This window comes from Chinchilla lanigera, unplaced genomic scaffold (genome assembly GCF_000276665.1).
Source record: "Chinchilla lanigera isolate Chin_1 unplaced genomic scaffold, ChiLan1.0 scaffold00014, whole genome shotgun sequence".
NCBI classification, from domain to species: Eukaryota; Metazoa; Chordata; class Mammalia; order Rodentia; family Chinchillidae; genus Chinchilla; species Chinchilla lanigera.
This window is the reverse complement of record NW_004955415.1, coordinates 13,940,376-13,959,108: the sequence shown is the minus strand read 5'-3', so window position 1 is coordinate 13,959,108 and position 18,733 is coordinate 13,940,376. Positions and strand designations below refer to the sequence as shown.

Genomic DNA, 18,733 nt, shown 5'->3' with positions numbered 1-18,733 from the left:
GTGGAGAGAAGGGTAAGAAAATATGAAAACTAGGGGATTTAAAAATAAGCACATTAAAAGAAATACGCAAGTAAGACTAAGAGAAAGAATCAGTTCCAGTCTGGGAACTACATATGACCACTAAAAGTCTCTAAATTTTGTATGCACAGGCAGATTTTCCTCAAGATCTCCAGAAGCCAAGAAGTAACGTGACTAGCCAGGTGTGGTGGCTCACACCTGTAATCTCAGCAGTTGGGAGGCTGAGGTGGAAGGATTGCTCTTGCAGCCTGGGCTACATAATGAGTTCAAGGCCAGCCTCAACTACATAGCAAGACCCTGTCTCAAAAACAAACAAACACAAAAAGCAACAACAAAAGTAGTAGTAACACAACATTATATTGTTCTAAAGCACCACCAGCTGCCATGTGAAGAAATGAACAAGAGGGGGTGGGACTGGAGGCAGGAAGATCAGTTGCTAGGCAACTGCAGGTGAGCAGTGCTGGTAGGAAGCATCACCATTGTCCATGGGCTCATCTCTCAGCAGGTGAGAGATGCTGGAGGCTTGTTTGAGTGTGGTAGTATAAGCTGGAGAGTAGATATGCTCAGCAGGAATAAGAACTCACTGATAAGCTGCCTGTGGGGGCTGAAGGAAGGAGAATGGGGAAGGTGACTCCTAGAATTATGACAGATGAAATTGGCTAGAAGGTGGTCTCATTTATTGAGATAGGTCAGGGTGAATGGACATAATATGGGGGAAAGGGGAAATTAATTTTATTTGGGCCATATGAAGCCTGAGGTCTTTCATGGACACCCACTGATCTACAGTTGGGAATGGCAGCAGGTAGCTGGGATGGAGACACAGACCTAAGAGTCTTTGACACGGAGATTATATTTAAAGCCACAGGGCTGCCTGTGATCCTTAGTGTATCAAAAGAGAACAGAGTATAATTGTGGGCACCTTTACTGTATCATTTAGTCCCCAACTCTCCCATGTTAGCATCTGTGGAAGTTATCCTGACAGCATGAATAGAAGATGAAACACGAAGTAAAAGTTTTCATGGTCAGTGAGACCTTATGAAATATAGAACTGAAGCCAGGCATGGTGTTGCACACCTGTAATCCCAGCACTCCGGAGGCTGAGGCAGGAGGATTGTTGTGAGTTCAAGGCCAGCCTAGGCTACAAAGTGAGCTCAAGGCCAGCCTGAACTGCATACCGAGACCTTGTCTCAAAAGACAATAAACAACAACAAAAAAAAACAAACAAAATATGGAACTGATATCCTGTTCTGATCCACTCAGAAGCTTATTACCTCATCATCCATTTAGAAGGATATCGGAGAAAGTGTGCATGGGTCCTGGTCTAATCTGCATGTTCCCTCATGGCTCCTGCTAACCCAGTGGATCCTGTCCTAGCTGGGCTTTGTAACTCAGGTGTCTGCTTCCTTGAAGCAAAGCAAAGGACCTTAACCCATATCTTCTGCTTCATCAGTCTTGTTACTAATGATAGATGACCTACAAAGGATGCACACAGTACAAGGCTGGGAAGGTGAGCTGTGGATTTACAGGACTAATGAGAATTAAGAAAAGAGGCTGGGTGTGGTGGCACACACCTGTAATCCCAAGCACTCTGGGAGGCTGCTGCGGGAGGATCTAAACTTGAGTCTAGTCTGAATAATTTACTAGCTTAGTGAGACTCTGTCTCAAAAACAAGTCAGTCAGGTGTTGTGGCATACACCTATAATCCCAGCACTCAGAAGGCTGAGGCAAAAGGACTGCAATGAGTTTAAGGCCAGCTTGGCTACATAATGAACTCAAGACTAGCCTGAACTATGCAATGAGACCCCATCTCAAGAAAAAAGCAAAAGCAAAAACCAAAACAAGACACACCTCAAAAAAATAAAAATAATGAGCTGGGGATGTAGCTGTGTGAAGGCCCTAAGTTCCATTCCCAGTACTGCAAAAAACCCTAAACCAACCAACCAACCAACCAAACAACCAAGAAATACAAAAAGTTGCTATGCATAGTGGCATACATCTGTAATCCTAGCTATTCAGGAGCCTGAGGCAGGAGGACTAAAAGTTTAAAACCACCCTGAGCAACTTTGTGAGACCTTGCACTCTCCCTCCCAATAAAAGAAAAAAAAACTCAACAATGAAATGTCAGGATGAGCAAATGTGCATATCAAACTTAAGTACACTAGAGAACAGGGAACAACTAAGTGTGGAACAACCAATGTAGCAAACAGTGTTTTTAATGTGTAGTTGATTACAAACTCAGTGAGTCACCAATGGGTCCAGTTGTTAGTCCTTTCCCTGTATGGCCCACCTGCTCTGCTCCCTTCAGGGACAGATGCTCCTCAGCCCTGCCACGTCCAGGGCACCAGCATTACTGCTATGCTGTCTTGTTTCTGGCTTGTGCATTTCTCATGTGTCCCGCTCACGTCACCAGAGGCGTTAAAACACACATACACACAAATTGGATTTCTCAAAGGTTCTTTAACTACTTTATGAAGTCCTAACTGTAGCTTGTAGAAGTTCCTTGTAGCTTATGAACTTTCTTCTCCCAGGCCTTGCTAGCTTCTCCAGAATCATTCTATTGATTCTGATCCCTCCAGACATAATGAACCATCCATTTACTGCAATGTACAACCTGTTGGTAATCCTAGAAAGTGCCTAAAGGAATAAGCACTGTAGAGATTGGTGGGGTGGTGTGTGCCTGTAATACTAGCACTCTGGGAGGCTGAGTCAGGAGGATCACAAGTTCAAACACAGCCTGGGCAACTTAGCGAGACCCTACCTCAGAAATTTTTTTAAAAGGGTAGGAAGAGTCTAGGAATGTAGTGTGGTGTGAAAGCCCTGGGTTTAATCCCCAGTACTGCAGGGTGATTAAAAAAAAAGTGCACCATGGAATCACTAACTGGGCGGAGCTGAAGGATGGGAGGGGTATCCCTCAGGCTGAGCTTTCTGTGCGGGCTGTAAGACTCTTGACTCGAGAACAGTAGTGAGAGATTTCCTACTGTGAGTGGGAGCTGACCTCGCAGGGGCTGTAAAGCCTGAACCCCAGAAGCCCTAAGTTTCAATCCACTTAAGGGCGATTTTCTCTGAAAGATGTCCTTGTCAAGCCTGAGAAGCGCAGGCCAGTTCCTCCTCTAACTTCCTCCCCTCAATTACTCAGCGAGTGAAGGTACATATACATCTCTAGTACTTAAGGGTAAAAGGTTTTTCTTTGTCAATGACTATTAAGTTGTAACTTTCTTGTTTTTAGTTCCCAAATTCTGTCATTTTCTTTTGTGTAGCCAGCAGAGAAGCAACCTTTGGTCTTAACCGCAGCCCTCCTCTCCTGACTCTTCCTGCCTGGGCAGCATGGTAGATGGGATGTGTGCACAGACTGGGTTGTATGCAGGACAACAGACCAAGTGTGGGAATCGTCAGGGAACTCAATGGAGTTATAGATCACATGGCTCTTTTTGATCTTAAAAGAAGGTGATGACTGTTCAGATACCAATTGGCTAAGTAATACTGCCTGGAAACGGCTTTTTAAAAAGTTCATACTTTCTCGTCTACCCCGCAACCCCGCTACCCCGCTCCCTTCACTACTGCTTTCCCACAGCCCAGGACTTTTATCAAGCTCACCTGCCCTCTCTCCTCCAGTTCTGTTAGCATCACAATGGAACAGGATTTCCACTCCCAGATCATTCGCCAGAAGTCCTCAATTGTGTGGAGAAGAGGGCCCTGGCTAGCGATGTAGGAGTCCTTCTGCCGGTAACCCTAGACACGCCAGGGCAATCACAGGGGTGAGTAAGCTTTAATCAGGGAGGGGTGAAGCTTGTTTGGGAGGCAGTGAGGCAGGAATGGGGGCTACTTAGAGGCAAACCCATTAGAAGCAGAGTTCCCAAGGATCAAAACCTTGGGAAGGGCGGGGGTGCTAGAGCTAGGACAAGTAGTCCAGGTACTGGAAAGATACTGCACATTTCATCAGCTCTGGGCTGTGAATTTGTTATGAACTTTCCCTCTAGGTATCACACTGGTGCACACACTGTTTCGCCCATCTTCTGCTCTTTGGGGCTAAGCAGACCTAGTGTGCACAATGGCTGGGTATCAGCTCAGTAGCTACTGATTGACTCAGAGAAGATCCTCCCAAACAGGCATGTGAGGGAGGCACTGTAAGTCCCAGGGAATCTCCATGGGGTGTTGGGAGCGCAGGGGACACATCCATCACTCACATCAATGAAGGATGCATTCACGTAGTCTGTGTTCTCCTCGCCTCGTTTAACTGGAATGATCACTCTGTTGAATTCATCTGCAAGAAGGATAGTGGCTTGTAGCTTGTTAGGACAGTTAAAATGGGCTGTCAACTTGACTGGTTTTGGAGCTGACACTCAGGGATCAGTAGCACACTTCTGGATGTGTCTGTGTGGCGTTGGCTGCTATGTCTGGTCCATGGCCCTTTCCTCTTCTGCTCTGCTCCCAGATGCCATGAACGAAGGAGCTTTGTTTACCCCATCCTTCTGCCATGATGTTTCTGTGTTGGAACCGGATGACCATGGACTAAAACCAAATTAAATCTCCCCTCTTTTACTTTAGATGTTGGGTATTTTATTCAGCAGTGGGAAAGCTGACCAATACTCTTGCCAGCATGTTCTTTTTCTCTATTGCTCCTGCACAGCCCTGGGCAGATATAACCTCTGCTGGGCAGGGACATGTCTGTTCCTAGCCCAGGAGAGAGAAAGCCTTTGGTTTTTATGTTTCTAGAAGCCATTTAAGAACTGGGAACAAAAAAGGCAATGCCATGATTCTTTTTTTGTTTGTTTGTTTGTTTTCCAGTACCGGGAATCGAACTCAGGACCTTGCGCTCGCCAGGCAGGTGCTGTGCCACTGAGCTAAATCTCCAGCCCCGATTCTTTTTTTGTTTTTGAGACAGAGTCTCACTCTATAGTTCAGGGTGGCCTTGAACTTACTATGTAGCCCAGGCTGGCCTTGAACTCACAGCAATCCTCCTGCCTCAACCTCCCAAATTCTAGGATTACAGGCGTGTGCCACCACGCCTGGCTGTAATGGCCAATCATTACTTAGTGTTAGAAAAGTAGAAGCAGGGGTGAGAGAATTGGGGGATAGGGCAATACAGCTTTGGGGTAGGGAGAAGGCTCTTACATGGAATGATCTGTAATACCCGGTTCTTCTTCATGTTGGCTGGAAGGTTTCCAGTCCGCATCTTGTCATTCTGGATTTTGATTGACGTTAACTTCTAAATGAGGTAGGGAAGGGGAAAAATTACTGATTCCAGTAATGGAACTTGATAAGACTACTGTCACTGGGCCTGCACCTCCATGCCATGCTGGCTGTGTGCTGTTGCTCTTACCCTCAGGACCCTCACCTCTTTCTACAAATTCTCATTGGAACATTATTTCTTCTATCTTTAAATTCAGTAAACAAGTCAAGTGCCTGGGACACACTTTCTTCCTGTGGATTCCTCTGGCCTGGAACACATTTTTTTTTTTTTCTTCCAGTATCAGGAATCAAACTCATGACCTTGCGCTTGCCAGGCAGGTGCTTTGCCACTGAGCTAAATCCCCAGCCCCTTGGCCTGGCACATTTTGAATCCAGAGCAAGGATCCCAGTACAGTACGAGGGAGTATGTCTCTGCACCACCTGCTTCGCTGTTCTATCCCTAGAGGCAGTGTCAGACTCCTAGGAAAACTTACTCAAATGTGTATCCTCCTGTCCTCTGATTCTGAGGTTTCTTCTTAATCCTTGCATCTCAAAGTGTAGCCCAGACATCAGCAGCACTGGCCTTGTCTTGTTAAGAGATGCAGAATCTCAGGCTCTAACCTAGACCTACTCAATCAGAACCTGCTCCGCCAGGATCCCTGTACCCTCAGCCCTGACAGGATCCTGAGAAATTTGTGTACACACTACAGTTTAGAAGGAAACTGCTTCTTTCCTTTACCTAGTGCTTAAAGAAAAGTGGTTCTTCTCATCCCAATTCAAAATCCCTTGTTCTTGGGAACAGTTTTTGTTGATGCGAGTATGATATTAGATTTTGACTTTGTGCCTTTTTTTGGTGCTAGGGACTGAACTCAGGGCTTCATATATGCTAAGCATGTACCTTCCACTGAGCAATACCCTCAGTCCTGACACTGGCTTATGTACTGAGAGCTATAATCTAATGGTATACAGCAGTGATCAGCACCTAAGGTGCACAGGGCAAGCCCAGCCTGCTGTCACAGTAAAGTTTTCTTGAAGGAGGCTCCATTCATTTGTTTATATGTTTTCTATGGCTACTTTTATGCTACAGTGGCAGTGTTCAGTAGTTGGGAAAGAGACTGTAATGATCTGCAAAGCCTGAAGTACTTATTAGCTGGTCCTTACAGAGGAACTTTGTTCTTGCCGTGTATTATAATCATTTGGGAAGGCTGGGGAGCTTTAAAAAATACCACTGACTGGGTGTGGTGGAACACTCCTGTAATCCCAGCACATGGGAAGCTGAGGCAGGAGGATTGCCATGGGTTCAAAACCAGCCTGAACTACATAGTGAGACCCTGTGTCAAAAAAACAAAAAACAAAATAAAAAATACCACTCCTTGATAACCCCTCACTACCCAAGTTATTCCAATGTGCAGAATGTGTTGATCAAGAGGGAGTATGGGTAAAAGGCCACCTGTCTGCCTCATCAGGGGACTCTGTCTACTAGTAAATGTACAAGGCGTCAAGCGTCTATCTAGATCATGTGCTTTCTTCCATCTAGAGTTGATATTCCAGCTCCAACTCACCTTAAATTCCTCCTCTAATCCATTATTGCTGGTCCCTGGGATTTTGTTGTAAATTTTTTGCAGATGGGTTTCTAGAGAGGTCACTTCCAGTTCTGTATCCCCATAGAGATAATGCTCCAGAAGGGCTTGGTATATAAAGACATACTGCATCTGAAATTCGGATGATGCTAAATCTTCAGTACACACAACACAGTCCTTGTGCCAGATCACCCCTCCCACCCCTTTACTCCAGTCCACCTCTCCTTTGATCCTAGCAGGATAAAATAATTCACTTTTATTGTCCTAACTCCTCAGTGAGGCAGGACTTGAAGTGTGTGAGTCCCTCTGCAGGTGCTTAACGTGACAGGCAGGGTACCAATCTCCTTGCGGGTTCTGGAAGCAATGCGAGAAGGCCATATGCAGCTTCTGCTCAGCTCAAGAGGGCAGATTTGATAGTCTTAAGGGTTATCAGAATCTGGAGTGGCACAAAGCCCGTGACAGTCTGCAGTCAGCTTCCCTCACATGCTGTGCACTGACCACACAGGCCATCTCACTGCTGCTCCAGGACATGGCCACTACATCATGACTTTGTAGGTGCTGGCATGTTTGCTTCCCTCATGGATGTCTGCTTCCAGTGAAGCTCCAGCGAAAATCACACTGATTCCTGACTGCCCAGGCACAAAGCCACAATCTCCTCTGTGCTACTTCTGTAAGTACATAGTTTATAAGGGTCCTCATCACACTGTACGAGGATCATTTACAATAACCTAGGAGACTGAGTGAGCCCTCAAAGGGGGCAGTTTTGGCCCTGGAATCCCCTCCACCTTGGGCTCATCACTCACGTCTGTTTGCACCATCTGGCAGCGCTGGGCTCGGATGCGGCTCACAAAGCCATACACATCCACCTTCCGTTCTGTGTGCATCATGTCCAGCATGGCATCAATGACGACAAAGGTACCTGTGCGCCCGACACCTGCACTGTAGCCAAAGAGCAGTGGTGTTACCGGGGGGAAGTGTGCCTTGTGGGAGAACGGGGAAGAATGGCTTAGGTTGGCACTCTTTCTTCATGTCTCTAAATATTAATTCTGAACAGGGTAAAGCTGGGACTCTTTTGGAACCAACAACTTCACTGTGTCCTGAACTCCTAAACTCTAGCTATCAGGAATGGATCCCTTGACACTTAGAAGTGTCTGAAGGCAGCCAGGTGTGGTGCTGCATGCCTATAATCCCAGAACTTGGGAGGCCAAGGCAGGAAGACCCAAGCTTGAGGCCAGCCTGGGCTAGAGTGAGCTCAAGGCCAGCCTGAACTGCCTGGTGGGTCCTGGGTTCAATCTCTAGTATTGCAAATTGTAAAAAACAACAAAGCAACAGAAGGGTCTGAAGGGCTCAAGTATATATGGGCACAATGGCACTCAAACTCTTGGTTTATATGAGGATCTCCCAACTTCCAACTTTGGAAGATTGCTTTTGCTTTCTTCTTTCCTCAAGTCATATTCTCTACCCTGCAACAGAGCTTGAGGAATCTCTCTGGCTACTGCATGGGGCCCTTTCTGCTCATATGCTCAGTGCTAGCCTCCTTAGCCAGGGTTCCTGTGGTATTCCCCTGCTCTGACCACTGAGTAAGGATACCATACTGACCTGCAAGGGGCAGCCATACTGACCTGCAGTGGACCACGATGGCTCCTGCATATTGAGGGTTACAGGCCTTCACCTTCTTGAGGAACTTGAGCATGCCAATTGGGGTGAAAGGGACTCCAAAGTCTGGCCAGCTGGTAAAGTGAAACTGAGTGATGAGGCGCTGTGGTTTTCTGTTGGTCACATCACCCACCTGTGAATTGAGATTCTGTGTGTTGCTTCTGATGCTCATGTCTGGGCAGCACCAGGGAGTGGGGTGGGGAGGGGTGTACAGCAGCAGCTATCAATGACAATGGAGAAATGACAGTGAGAGAGATTCTTTCTAGTAAGTCAGGCAGGGGTGTTATGATTATTCTTGGTCTATGGTTGTGGAAGGTGAAAACTCAAGAGCTTAAATGAACTGGTCAAGGGCTAGCACTTATGAATGGTCAGGTAAGAATGAAAATGTAGGGCTCCAGATTCTTCGTAAATCCTCTTTCCACTGTACCATGTGCCCCTTAGTAGAATCAGCTTTGTCCAGGCCTCCAGGGTTGCTCGGGAGGGCCCCGGACAGGCTTTGACATCTGTCAGCAGCCTTTGGAGTAGGGAAGAAGAGGTGAGTTGAGCACACAGGAGACTGAGCCACCTCCTGATGTCTCCACTCCACACCTGGCACCCAAGGTAACCATACTCTACCTCAATGGGTGCTCTCCTCCCTGACACAAAAACACTCCTCCCTGCTATGGCAGAGAAGTTCCCTGGAGGCCAGATCACAGGTTTCAGAATCCAAACGCACTGCACACTCAGCAATGACTGACTCTCAGTAAAAGTGGGGACGACCCAGCCTATTTCCATTCTCTTGGTGGTCAGCAGATGCTAAGTAAGAACCTGGAAAAAGGGCAGGAGACAGTACCTGCTGTATACAGAACTTTCGTACTGTGTAGTCCACCAGGACGGTCACATCCTCTACGGACACACGGATATTCCCATAGGTCCAGCAGCCTTGGTCTGGCCAGTACTGGGCGCACTTACACTGGAAAAAAACGGACACATATTCCCTTACTTCAGATTTCCCTACAGATGCAAAGGGCCTGAAAGGAAGAGACCACAAAGCACACATTAAAGTCCTCAGAAAGCCCTATGGTCTCTTCTCTCACCTCAGTCAGTGGAGACCTATTTATTTTAACTTCCTTTAATCAAATTCCTCAGCTCCCACAATTTATTTACACACAGCCTCAGCCCCATACTTATCCATCTTTCCATTCCTATCCTCTCAGTTAAGATAAAATCTGAAGCCACTTTACTTACAAAATCTGCATTTCCACAGTACCCAGGTCAGGCTCTAGGAACAAGCCTGTCTGAACCCTTGGAACTGGTGGCCTGCTCTATGGAGGCCATCCAGGATGGACTACCGAGACTGTAAATGAGAAGCCTAAGGCCCTTTCCCTTCACCAGGCCTTGGATAACTTCTAAGGGCCAAAGGTCTGGTTGGGAGACACTAACCTGATGCCAAAATCCAGCACTATACTGCCTATGAATTGTGGAGTTACTGATCAATACACCCAAAACCTCATGATAGCGATTAAGGAGACTCAAAGGCCAACCTTGAGAAAGGCTGTCTCTAATGGGATTTTTCACTGGGACTACATCTAGGATGTAGGAATGGCACTGGCTGTGGCCCAATAAGGGAACTGGCAGGTCAGTAGTAAACCAGGCAGCCACAGAAGGAAAACAGCAGCCAGAAGGCTACCAGCAGGGTGAAGCCGCAGATTTCCTCACATTCCTGCAGGGTCTAGGTTCATACAGTTCCCTCTGCCAACTTTAGGCTGCATTAAAGGCCCCGGGAGGTGGGCCAGGAAACCAGGACAAGGAGGGACTAGAGATACCAACTGAGAAAAGCCTCGCTGTGGCTTTTCCTTAGCTAATGGGCCCAAGTCTTCATTCCAAGCCATTCGGAAACCAGAGTAAGATATCTGACTAGTAGGCCTGGAAATGTGCCCTGGGCCCTTTCTGAAGTTCACTGGAAGCTTCCAGACCACAGAAAAATCTGGCAAGTGCACCAGCTTATGTCTGTCTGGATGAGCTACTGGCACAGCAGCCACAAAAATGAGACTGCCAGGCTCAAAGTCACAGCTCCAGTAGAACAGCCCTTCTGCTGGCCATACCTGTACTGGGGAACCTCTTATCTAATTTCCACTCACCTCCTTCCTCTCCTTCAGGTTGGTAACCATGACGATGGTGGCTGTGTTTTGTTCCCAGATCATCCTCCAGAAATCATTCACTGTTTCTTCTTTTGGTCCTAAAGTAGCCAATAGCAAAGATGAGAACATACTCTACGGGGAAGAAAGATGCTAGGGAACTGGGAACACCTAATCCTGCCTTTTGGAAGGTTGTGTTCACAGGGTCTCACAAATATACAATTTATCTGTCCATCTACTCAATTATTAATTAAATGCTTCCTAAGTATACTTAACTGGGATTTCAGGTACGGGTATGAACAAATTCACATAGCTGGGACACAGTAAGGTATCTGGGCAATCCTGAATCCAGCCTGCTGTTTAGGTGGGTTACATTGCACTCACTGTGACGCCAAAGGACAAAGGACAAAAAACAGTTTTGGAGTTGAGTAAGAGATATATTTTAGTTTCTGATATTAAATCTAAAGAGTCTTGAGGTATCCCTGTAAGGACGTATAAAATTCTGAAAATGTGGCTAAGACGCTTAAGAGAAGTCTCAAACCATGTGTGGTAGCACATGCCTGTAATCCCAGCTCAGGAGGCTGAGGCAGGAAGATCGTTGCAAGTCTGAGACCAGCCTGGGCTACAAAGTGAATTCAAGGCCAGCCTGAACTGCATACTAAAACCTTGTTTTTTTTTTTTTTAAAAAAAAAAAAAAAAAAAAAAAGGCCTTTCAAAGAGAACATAAGGGGAAGAACAGAAGGATAAAACTGAGAACTCTGTGGGTTAGCCAGGGATGGTGTGCATCCCTATAGTACCAGTTACTCAGGAGCCTAACATGGGAGGAGAACTTGAGCGCATGAGTTCAAGAACAACCTGGGCAACATAGACCTCCATCTCAAAAATAAAACAAAACGGAAACAAAAATCCTGGAGATCCTCAGCATTACATTGTCAAGTTTAGGAAGAATAACAGCCTTGGAAGGAAACTAAGGAGGCATAGATGGAGAGCAGGAAATGGGACCGGGAAAGGTACATTTAAAGAAATGACTATCCACAAATTACAGTGGAAATTAAATTATATTAAGGGGTACAAAGAGGAACAAAAGCCAGAAGAACATTTAAAACAGTGAGAAAAATCAAGAGAACCAAATGTGGGGAAATAATACTTTCAAGGACTGTGAAGCACTATGAGGAGATTCCAGAGGATGGAGTCTAAGAAAGATCAGGAAGTCACAGGCAACTTTAATTCAAGGACTATTTTAGGGTCAACAACACAAGTAGAGAGAACAGACTGTGCACAGTGCTCAAATCATCACTGAATAGCTGGTATCTGAGCTGGGTCTTGGAGGGTGGAGCTGAACTGACAGGTGACTTGGAGGGGAAAGAAGGGCCCAGTTAGGCAGTGGCCAGGCCCCTAATCTCTAATATGTGTCTACTGAGCGTTAAAATGTGCCCAGTATGATCAAGGAACTAAATTTTATTTTTTTTAATCTTTTTTTTTTTTTTGAGACAGGGTCTTGCTATGTAGTCCACGCTGGTCTCAAACTCATGGTGATCCTCCTGCCTTAGCCTCCTGAGTGCTGGGATTACAGGCATGCACCATGATGCCTGACTTCAAGGAACTACATTTAAGTTTTATTTAATTAATTAAAATTTAATTTTTAAATTTTTTGAGGAACTGGAGATCAAACTCAGGGCCTACACCTGCTAGGCAAGCCTTCCTGCTACCACTGAGATACATCCCCAACCCTAAAAATTTAATTATAAATACCCACATGTAACTAGTGGTTATCATAATAACAGCATAGTCACTTATCAATATTGCTGTTAATATTTGCTATAAGCTTTCCTCTTATATCTTCTTTCTCTCCATATCACCAACATTTAGTCAAGCATCTGGCACATAACACATGGTCAATAAGTATTTGTTGACCACAATAAATTAGCTTGGTGGACCACAATAACATCAATTGCTTTTCTTTTTAAAATATGATCCCCGACTCGGTGTTTTTTTTTTTTTTTTTTTGTCTTTTCTTCTGGTACCAGGAATTGAACTCAAGACCTTGCGCTTACCAGGCAAGTGCTTTGCCGCTGAGCTAAATCCCCAGCCCCGAGACTCGTATTTTGGGCCGGCCGCCGGACCTCAGTGCAGTGGTGGGAAGTGAAAGCCTTGTGCCCACACTGCCAGCTGTATCTCCCAGTACCTCCCAGGGCAAAGCAGTGACCTACTCACCTTGGCCAGGAGCCGGCTGGCCTGAGAAGCCAGCGTGTGGGTCCACTCTGCGGAGGGCTGGACGGTGGCAATGCCCTGGCTCTCTGGAAGCCACCCTGGGGTGGGCATGTTGGGGTGTGAGGAGGGGCTCAGTTCTCCTTGGGCCGTGGGCCACCCTGGAAGACACAGGTGTCGAGGATGAGGATAGTCCTCCCAGGACCGACAAACTGAAAGCTCAGAACCCCCACGTCTATCCTCAGGTTACAGCTCAGCCGTCTTCACACTGGCCCCAGGGATAGGGCTGGGCAGGGTGAGAACCAGGTCCCAAGCTGGGAGGAATAGAGCCATGCGGGCCTTGGGGTTCCCAGTAGTAGCGTGGCCTCTAACTCGGGGACGAGTGGGGCCTGGTCCCAACCCTTCCCTTCATTACTGTGTGACCTTCAGCCTTGGTCTCTTAATGGTCACAGGGTGACAACAGTGCGTCCCTCACCAGGTCGGTGCAGGGTTAAACTGAGACCACATCACAGGTGTCACACGGACTGCAGGGGCTGGCTGCAGTCACCGCTCCCCACTCCCAACGTTTCCAAGATGCCCAGTGGCAGAGTCAGGGCCCAACTGGGTGCCCTGGCCACACACAAGGCCCTTTTCCCATTGCTTGACTTCTTTATGTCACAAGGCCCAGATAGCAGCCTGTGTTTTCCCTGGCCCAGGGTGACCGAGGCTCCCTGAGATGAGTGACAGGAGGAACTTCCTTCCCAGACTCACCTGCGGCCTCCGAGGCTTGGGGCTGCTTGGCGGGGCTGGGCCTCCACTCTGCTGAGCGGGGCTGGGGGATGGTGAAGGACAAGACCTTGGTCCCCTGGGGCACCGTCCCCATGTGGGTGCTGTGGCTAGGCTGGGGCGGGTCCGAGTACAGGTGGATCTGTGGAAGAGGGAGGCGGGCAGAGCCACGTCAGGGTGGCCTCACTTCATCACACCCCGGGGTCAGTAGCTCAGCAGCCACTCTTCCCAGTGACAGATTCCACCCTGTGGTAGAGCCCTTGGGTGGCACCGGGCACCAGGTGAAGGGCTTCCGGGTCCTTTTGCTTTCTCTTTATGGCTATCTTGAAAGGGAGCAGTGCAGGGACCAACAGCCCTATCTTTAAGAAGGGAAAACAAAAACTCAGAGAGGTTACGACACTGAATAAGAATCTCCAGCTGATAAGTGTTTGGATTATGATTACAACACTTCTCTACCTGACCCCAAAGCAGACTGTTTTTCCACTATTTACAACTGTGATATATAGTATTTATTATGGTGTAACCATACTATTGTATAATATATAGCAAACAAGAATTACTATTTCTTAATAAAAAATAAAATATTTCCAATAAGAATTATTATACTGATAATAAATAGCAACGAATGCCAGTCTGAATGAATGAATAAATGAGTGAATGAATGAATCGCTGTCTGGTTGAATGAATGAATGAATGAATCAATGAGTCACCAAGTGAAAAAAATGAGTCCCCCTGGTTGTGGTTCCATCATCTGAGGATGGGTTGAACAGAGCAAGCAGCAGGTTTGCGAGAGAGAAGTCTGGAGCGAGGCAGGAAGCCTGGTGAGCGGCAGGAGCTCACGTTCCCTACACAGGTCGAGCACAGAGGCTGGAACTGTGGTCCGCTCTTGTACACAGCGTGTCACTGGACACAGCCGCACCTGTTTGTCCAGGTGTTATCTGCAGCTGCTTTTGCTCCAGAGCAGCAGAGCCAAGGAGCTGCGACAGAGACCAGAGGGACCACAAAGCTGCAAAGACTCCATCTGGCCGTGTATGGAGTTTGCCAGGCCTGGTGTAGCGGTGGGGCCCGCAGTCAGGGCTCGGCTTCCCGCCTTGGTTCTACCGCCACACACCTGAGTCCTAGAGCAGCTCACGTAGCTAGTACTTCCGGCCAGAGGTAAGTGCTCAATCAAGAGCAGTCACCATCTTCACATTCATTGTCACTGCCACCATCACCACATCCCTATCATTATATCACCATCACCATTAATTATATCACCATCGCCACCATGCACAACACCATCATTACCATCATCATAACAATTATCATTTCTGTGGATACTCCGGAGGCAGCTCCAAGGAAAAGCCTCACTCCAGGGGTGACTTGGTGCCTTGTTATGATGTCAGGGAGGTTATGCTGTCTGCCCCTGCAGCCCCAAGCTCGGGACCAGGCAGCAAAGGATGGGCTGGCCGAGGGACTCCCGGGAGCCCAGCAAGCAGCCTCTCCTGTCTACACTGTCCTTCAGGACCCAGCTGTGGCAGAAACACCTACTCCACGTGTGACTTGGCCCCGCTGCCTCCTCCTCCTGCTGCTGAACCTCACCAGAGGAGAACAAAGCTGGATTTGAATAATCCCTTCGGCCATCTGCTCAGACCCGCCTGTGGGAGGCTGTCCAGTAGCACCCCGCTCTGCCCCAGGTGACCCAAATCCCAGGGGACGGCCCTCCTCTCTCTGGCCCAGGCCCCACCTGGGCAGCAGCTGGGAAAATGGAAGCAGGTGGGGATGGGCTCCGGAGGGCAGAGGCCCTTCCCTCTGCTTCAGGATCAAAGAGGAGCTTGAAACAGAGAGGCCCAAGGCCTAGGCACATGCCCAGAGCAACGGGAAATAGCCGAGGGTGGCAACTGCTGAACTGCGCAGGCCTGTTCCTCTCTGGACACAGCTGGCCCCACCCCTGGTTTCCAGGCGTCCACAGCAGTGTCCCGCGCAGGACTGGCTCCCTAGGGGATTCTGGGCAGGCGGGAGCAGGGGAACATTGGGTTAAACAAATGAGTATTCTCTGCGCAGATGGCCTTCTCACATCCTTTAAAATGCTAATGGGCTTATGAATGGGGCAGGAGGGGAGGAGGAGAGGAGGGAGTATATCCTCCACTTACAACACCACACTACACTGCACCGCACCACACCGCACCACACCACAACACAGAAGCCTGCCCCAGCCCCACCTGGGCTTCTGGACCCAGTGGGGCAGTCAGAACACACTTTGGGAAAGGCGGTCTTGTGTCACCCCCCTAATTCCTTCTGGGCTGATTGCTGGTCACCTCAGTCCTTCCACAGCCCCCGGTAGCTCAGAGGAAGAACACGGGTGGGGGGGTGGGCAGTGACAGGCCAGTGAATGCGGTGACATCACCATAAACTGCCCAGAGGCCTACATGGAGACCAGAGCCCACCAGCGACCCCTGACTGGCGGGATCCCTGCTCTGTGCCTCTCACCCCCAGGGGCTCCCTGGTCCAGCCCTAGGTTCCCACCTGGGTCCACTGTACTCCCAGGCAGGACCTTGGTCAGCGTTCTGGCTGCAGATCCTGCAGGTATTTAGTGTGGTTCCTGCAGTGCGCTGTGGAGAGGGCGCCCCGCAGCCACAATGTGAGGCCAAGCTTCCGCTCGGGTAACTGCATGTTGAGTGGTCTTGGGTAAGTTGCCTAATGTCTCTGTGCCTAGCTGTAAGTCACTTCAGTCAACCAACATCACTTCCTGCTTCTCATCACTGTGACCGGCCCTGTCCCTACGCCGGTCCCCCAGAGGGCCCTGGGCCAGATATGTACCCAGGCCTGGGAGGAGCGCCCTCTGTGCAGTCAGCACAGGGTCCAGTCCTACCCTCACCTCTCTCAGGGGTGTGGGATGCACAGCAAACCCCACCTGACCCAGCCTCAGCATCTGCAGGTGCAGGGGACCCCATGGGATGACAATGGCCAGGGCCCGGCACCTCTGAACAGCGTGTCTCCTTCCTGTGGTCCCCACCTGTCCCTGCTCTCCCATCTCAGGCCTGGCTCCCTCCCAGGGGGGCCCGGCCTTCAGTGGGCGCTGAGCAGCATCTCATGAATGGGCTCCTGACATGAGATCTGGGCCGCCTGCCTTCTGGGGTCCCCTGTGCCTTCAGGGCAGAAGGCAGGGCCTCCAGAGTGAGGACTCCTGGCTCCCCCTGGGCCTGTGGACCTGGGGAGCGGCCTTCCCTCACTCCAGGGCCCTATCCCTTCTCTCCCACGACTGCGCCGCAATGAGATGAGGCTGGCAGAGTGTGGGCCTGCGTGCAGCTGTGCATCCCTTTGTCCCTTCGCTGAGGAAGCAGGGCAAGGGAGCTGGCTCTGTGGAGCTGTTTCTGGCCTCTCCCTCCTAGGAGCCCCTCACAGGCAAGCTGGGCTCGGGGTACCAGCCAGGCTCCCTGGAGCCCATGGGGAGTTTGGGCTGGGGAGCTGCAGGAGAGGAGGTCCCACCCCTCCCAGGTATCCACGCAGCCTGCGCCTGTGCTTGTGCACAAAAAGCATCAGTAGGGCTTTGCACTAGTGACTTCCCTACTCTGGTGAGGCACCCACCACGTACCAGGCCAGTACCTTCCTAGACAGGCTCCATAAATGAGGAGGGAGGAGGGAGGGGGAGAGGCTGCAGCCCCTGCAAGCGCCTCCTGATCTTTGACTGCTCCGGGCCCTTCAGCAGCCCCAGCCCTAGCCGGGTCCCCAGGTTTTCAGTCTGCTGAAGGGTTTGGGCCTGATGCCCGCTCCTTTCTCCTCTGACCTCTGGGGAGTCCACAGGTCTGAGGAAGCGCCTCTCACAGATGTGCCAGTGGGTGGCAGGTGTGAGGACCAAGGAGCAGTCTTGGTCCCAGAACAGGCCTCCACGTGGTGGTGCGGGCCTGTAACCCCAGCAGTCTGGGAGGGTGAGGCAGGAGGATCCCAGAACAGCTCTCCTTCTATGTTCTCACCGTGGCTGCCCCACCCACACCCTGGAAGAGCCTTTAGATCTGGAGAGCAGCACTTGGCAGGGTCCTGGGGTATGGCAGGGCGGGCCTGCCTGGGAGGGTGGCAGGACCCTGTGAGAAGAAAGGCAGCTGTCAGCCACCACCCCTCCTCCACAGCTGCCTGAGGGGGAAGGGGGATGGGGAGAGCAGGAAGTCGCGACAGGTTCCACTTCCTGCCTCACCCAGAGAGAGGATGGTTTCAAGATCAGCCTGCGTAGCCTCCTCCCAAGATGGCTGGGTGGTCCCAAGAGGGACTGCTCACCTCCCGCCGCACACTCACTGGGAGAGGCTATGGAGAAGACAGGCAAAGACGGGCCCCGGGAGCAGCACCAGGGTCTGAGCAGACATCTTGCACTACTCCAGAGAGAGGCCCAGAGAGGCCCCGTAGCCTCCCTATGGACATGCACCTGATTAGCAATGGAGTCAGGAGTGGAGCCTAGGTGGTCCAACCCCAGAACTTAATTTGAAGAAGAACGCTCTGGTGAAACTCCTGGACACCTCAGATTCTAGCATTCCAAAATATCAAAGTTCATCAAGGTAAAGGAAACAGGGCCCAGAAAGGGCAAGACCCAGACCAGGTCACAGAGAGACCTGTCGTAGAGTGAGGACTGGGGCTCCCAGATGCAGAGGGCAATGGCCTTTCCCTAGGACTAAGGAATAAAAAGCCACCTTCAGGGGCGCCCAGCCCAGCCCAGTACCTTGGCCCCGAGGCGCAGCTGGTCGATGGTGTTCTCGGCCTCGGCATACTTGGTGAGGAGCTTGTGGTAGTCCTCCTGCAGGAGAAGAGAGCAGGGTGGTCATGCCAGGTATGCAGCGTGCCCCTTGCCTCTAGCTGCCCATTCTGGCTTCTTCAGAGTGAGAGCTTCTCGATGGAATTCTGGAGCAGAGCATCAGGCAGCTGGGCAAATCCTCTACTGCCTTTGCCAGGAGACTCTCCTGACCTCTGATAGGTTTTCCTTGAGGTACCACCCCCATGGCAGGGAACTTCCTTATCTGGCTTTATGGGGTATGATCACATCCACACTTCTCACTACACCTTTCTGACCGCTTATGCGGCATGTGCTTTAAAAGTATTTTTTAATGATTGAGTGTGAAGGCTCATGCTTGTAAGCCCAGCACCCAGGACGCTGAGGCAGGAGGATCATCATGAATTTGAGGCCAGCCTGGCCTACATAGTGAGTTCAAGGCCAACCTGAACTACATGGCAAGACCCTGTCTCAAAAAACCAAAG

The 18,733-nt window shown here is 49.7% G+C and overlaps 2 protein-coding genes across 5 annotated transcripts in view; both read right to left on the bottom strand.

The window, feature by feature from the left end:
- Ptpra (protein tyrosine phosphatase, receptor type, A) overlaps positions 1-18,733 on the bottom strand; it is a 147,135-nt gene that overhangs the window by 7,960 nt on the left and 120,442 nt on the right. For all 4 annotated transcript variants that reach the window (XM_013512312.1, XM_005380770.2, XM_005380771.2 and 1 more), the window contains 8 exons: positions 10,544-10,641; positions 9,256-9,375; positions 8,390-8,556; positions 7,571-7,706; positions 6,750-6,899; positions 5,131-5,224; positions 4,203-4,279; positions 3,613-3,747 (listed from right to left, as the gene is read on the bottom strand). In XM_013512312.1, coding sequence (XP_013367766.1) covers positions 3,613-3,747; positions 4,203-4,279; positions 5,131-5,224; positions 6,750-6,899; positions 7,571-7,706; positions 8,390-8,556; positions 9,256-9,375; positions 10,544-10,641 — 977 coding nt within the window. The remainder of the gene's footprint in view (positions 1-3,612; positions 3,748-4,202; positions 4,280-5,130; positions 5,225-6,749; positions 6,900-7,570; positions 7,707-8,389; positions 8,557-9,255; positions 9,376-10,543; positions 10,642-18,733) is intronic.
- Positions 12,861-18,300, bottom strand: LOC102019799 (proline-rich protein 2-like). Its single transcript, XM_005380769.2, has 3 exons — positions 18,201-18,300; positions 13,499-13,655; positions 12,861-12,909 (listed from the first exon to the last, which is right to left on the bottom strand). Exons 1-3 carry the CDS (start codon positions 18,245-18,247, stop codon positions 12,883-12,885), a joined length of 231 nt encoding a protein of 76 aa, XP_005380826.1. The 5' UTR covers positions 18,248-18,300; the 3' UTR covers positions 12,861-12,882.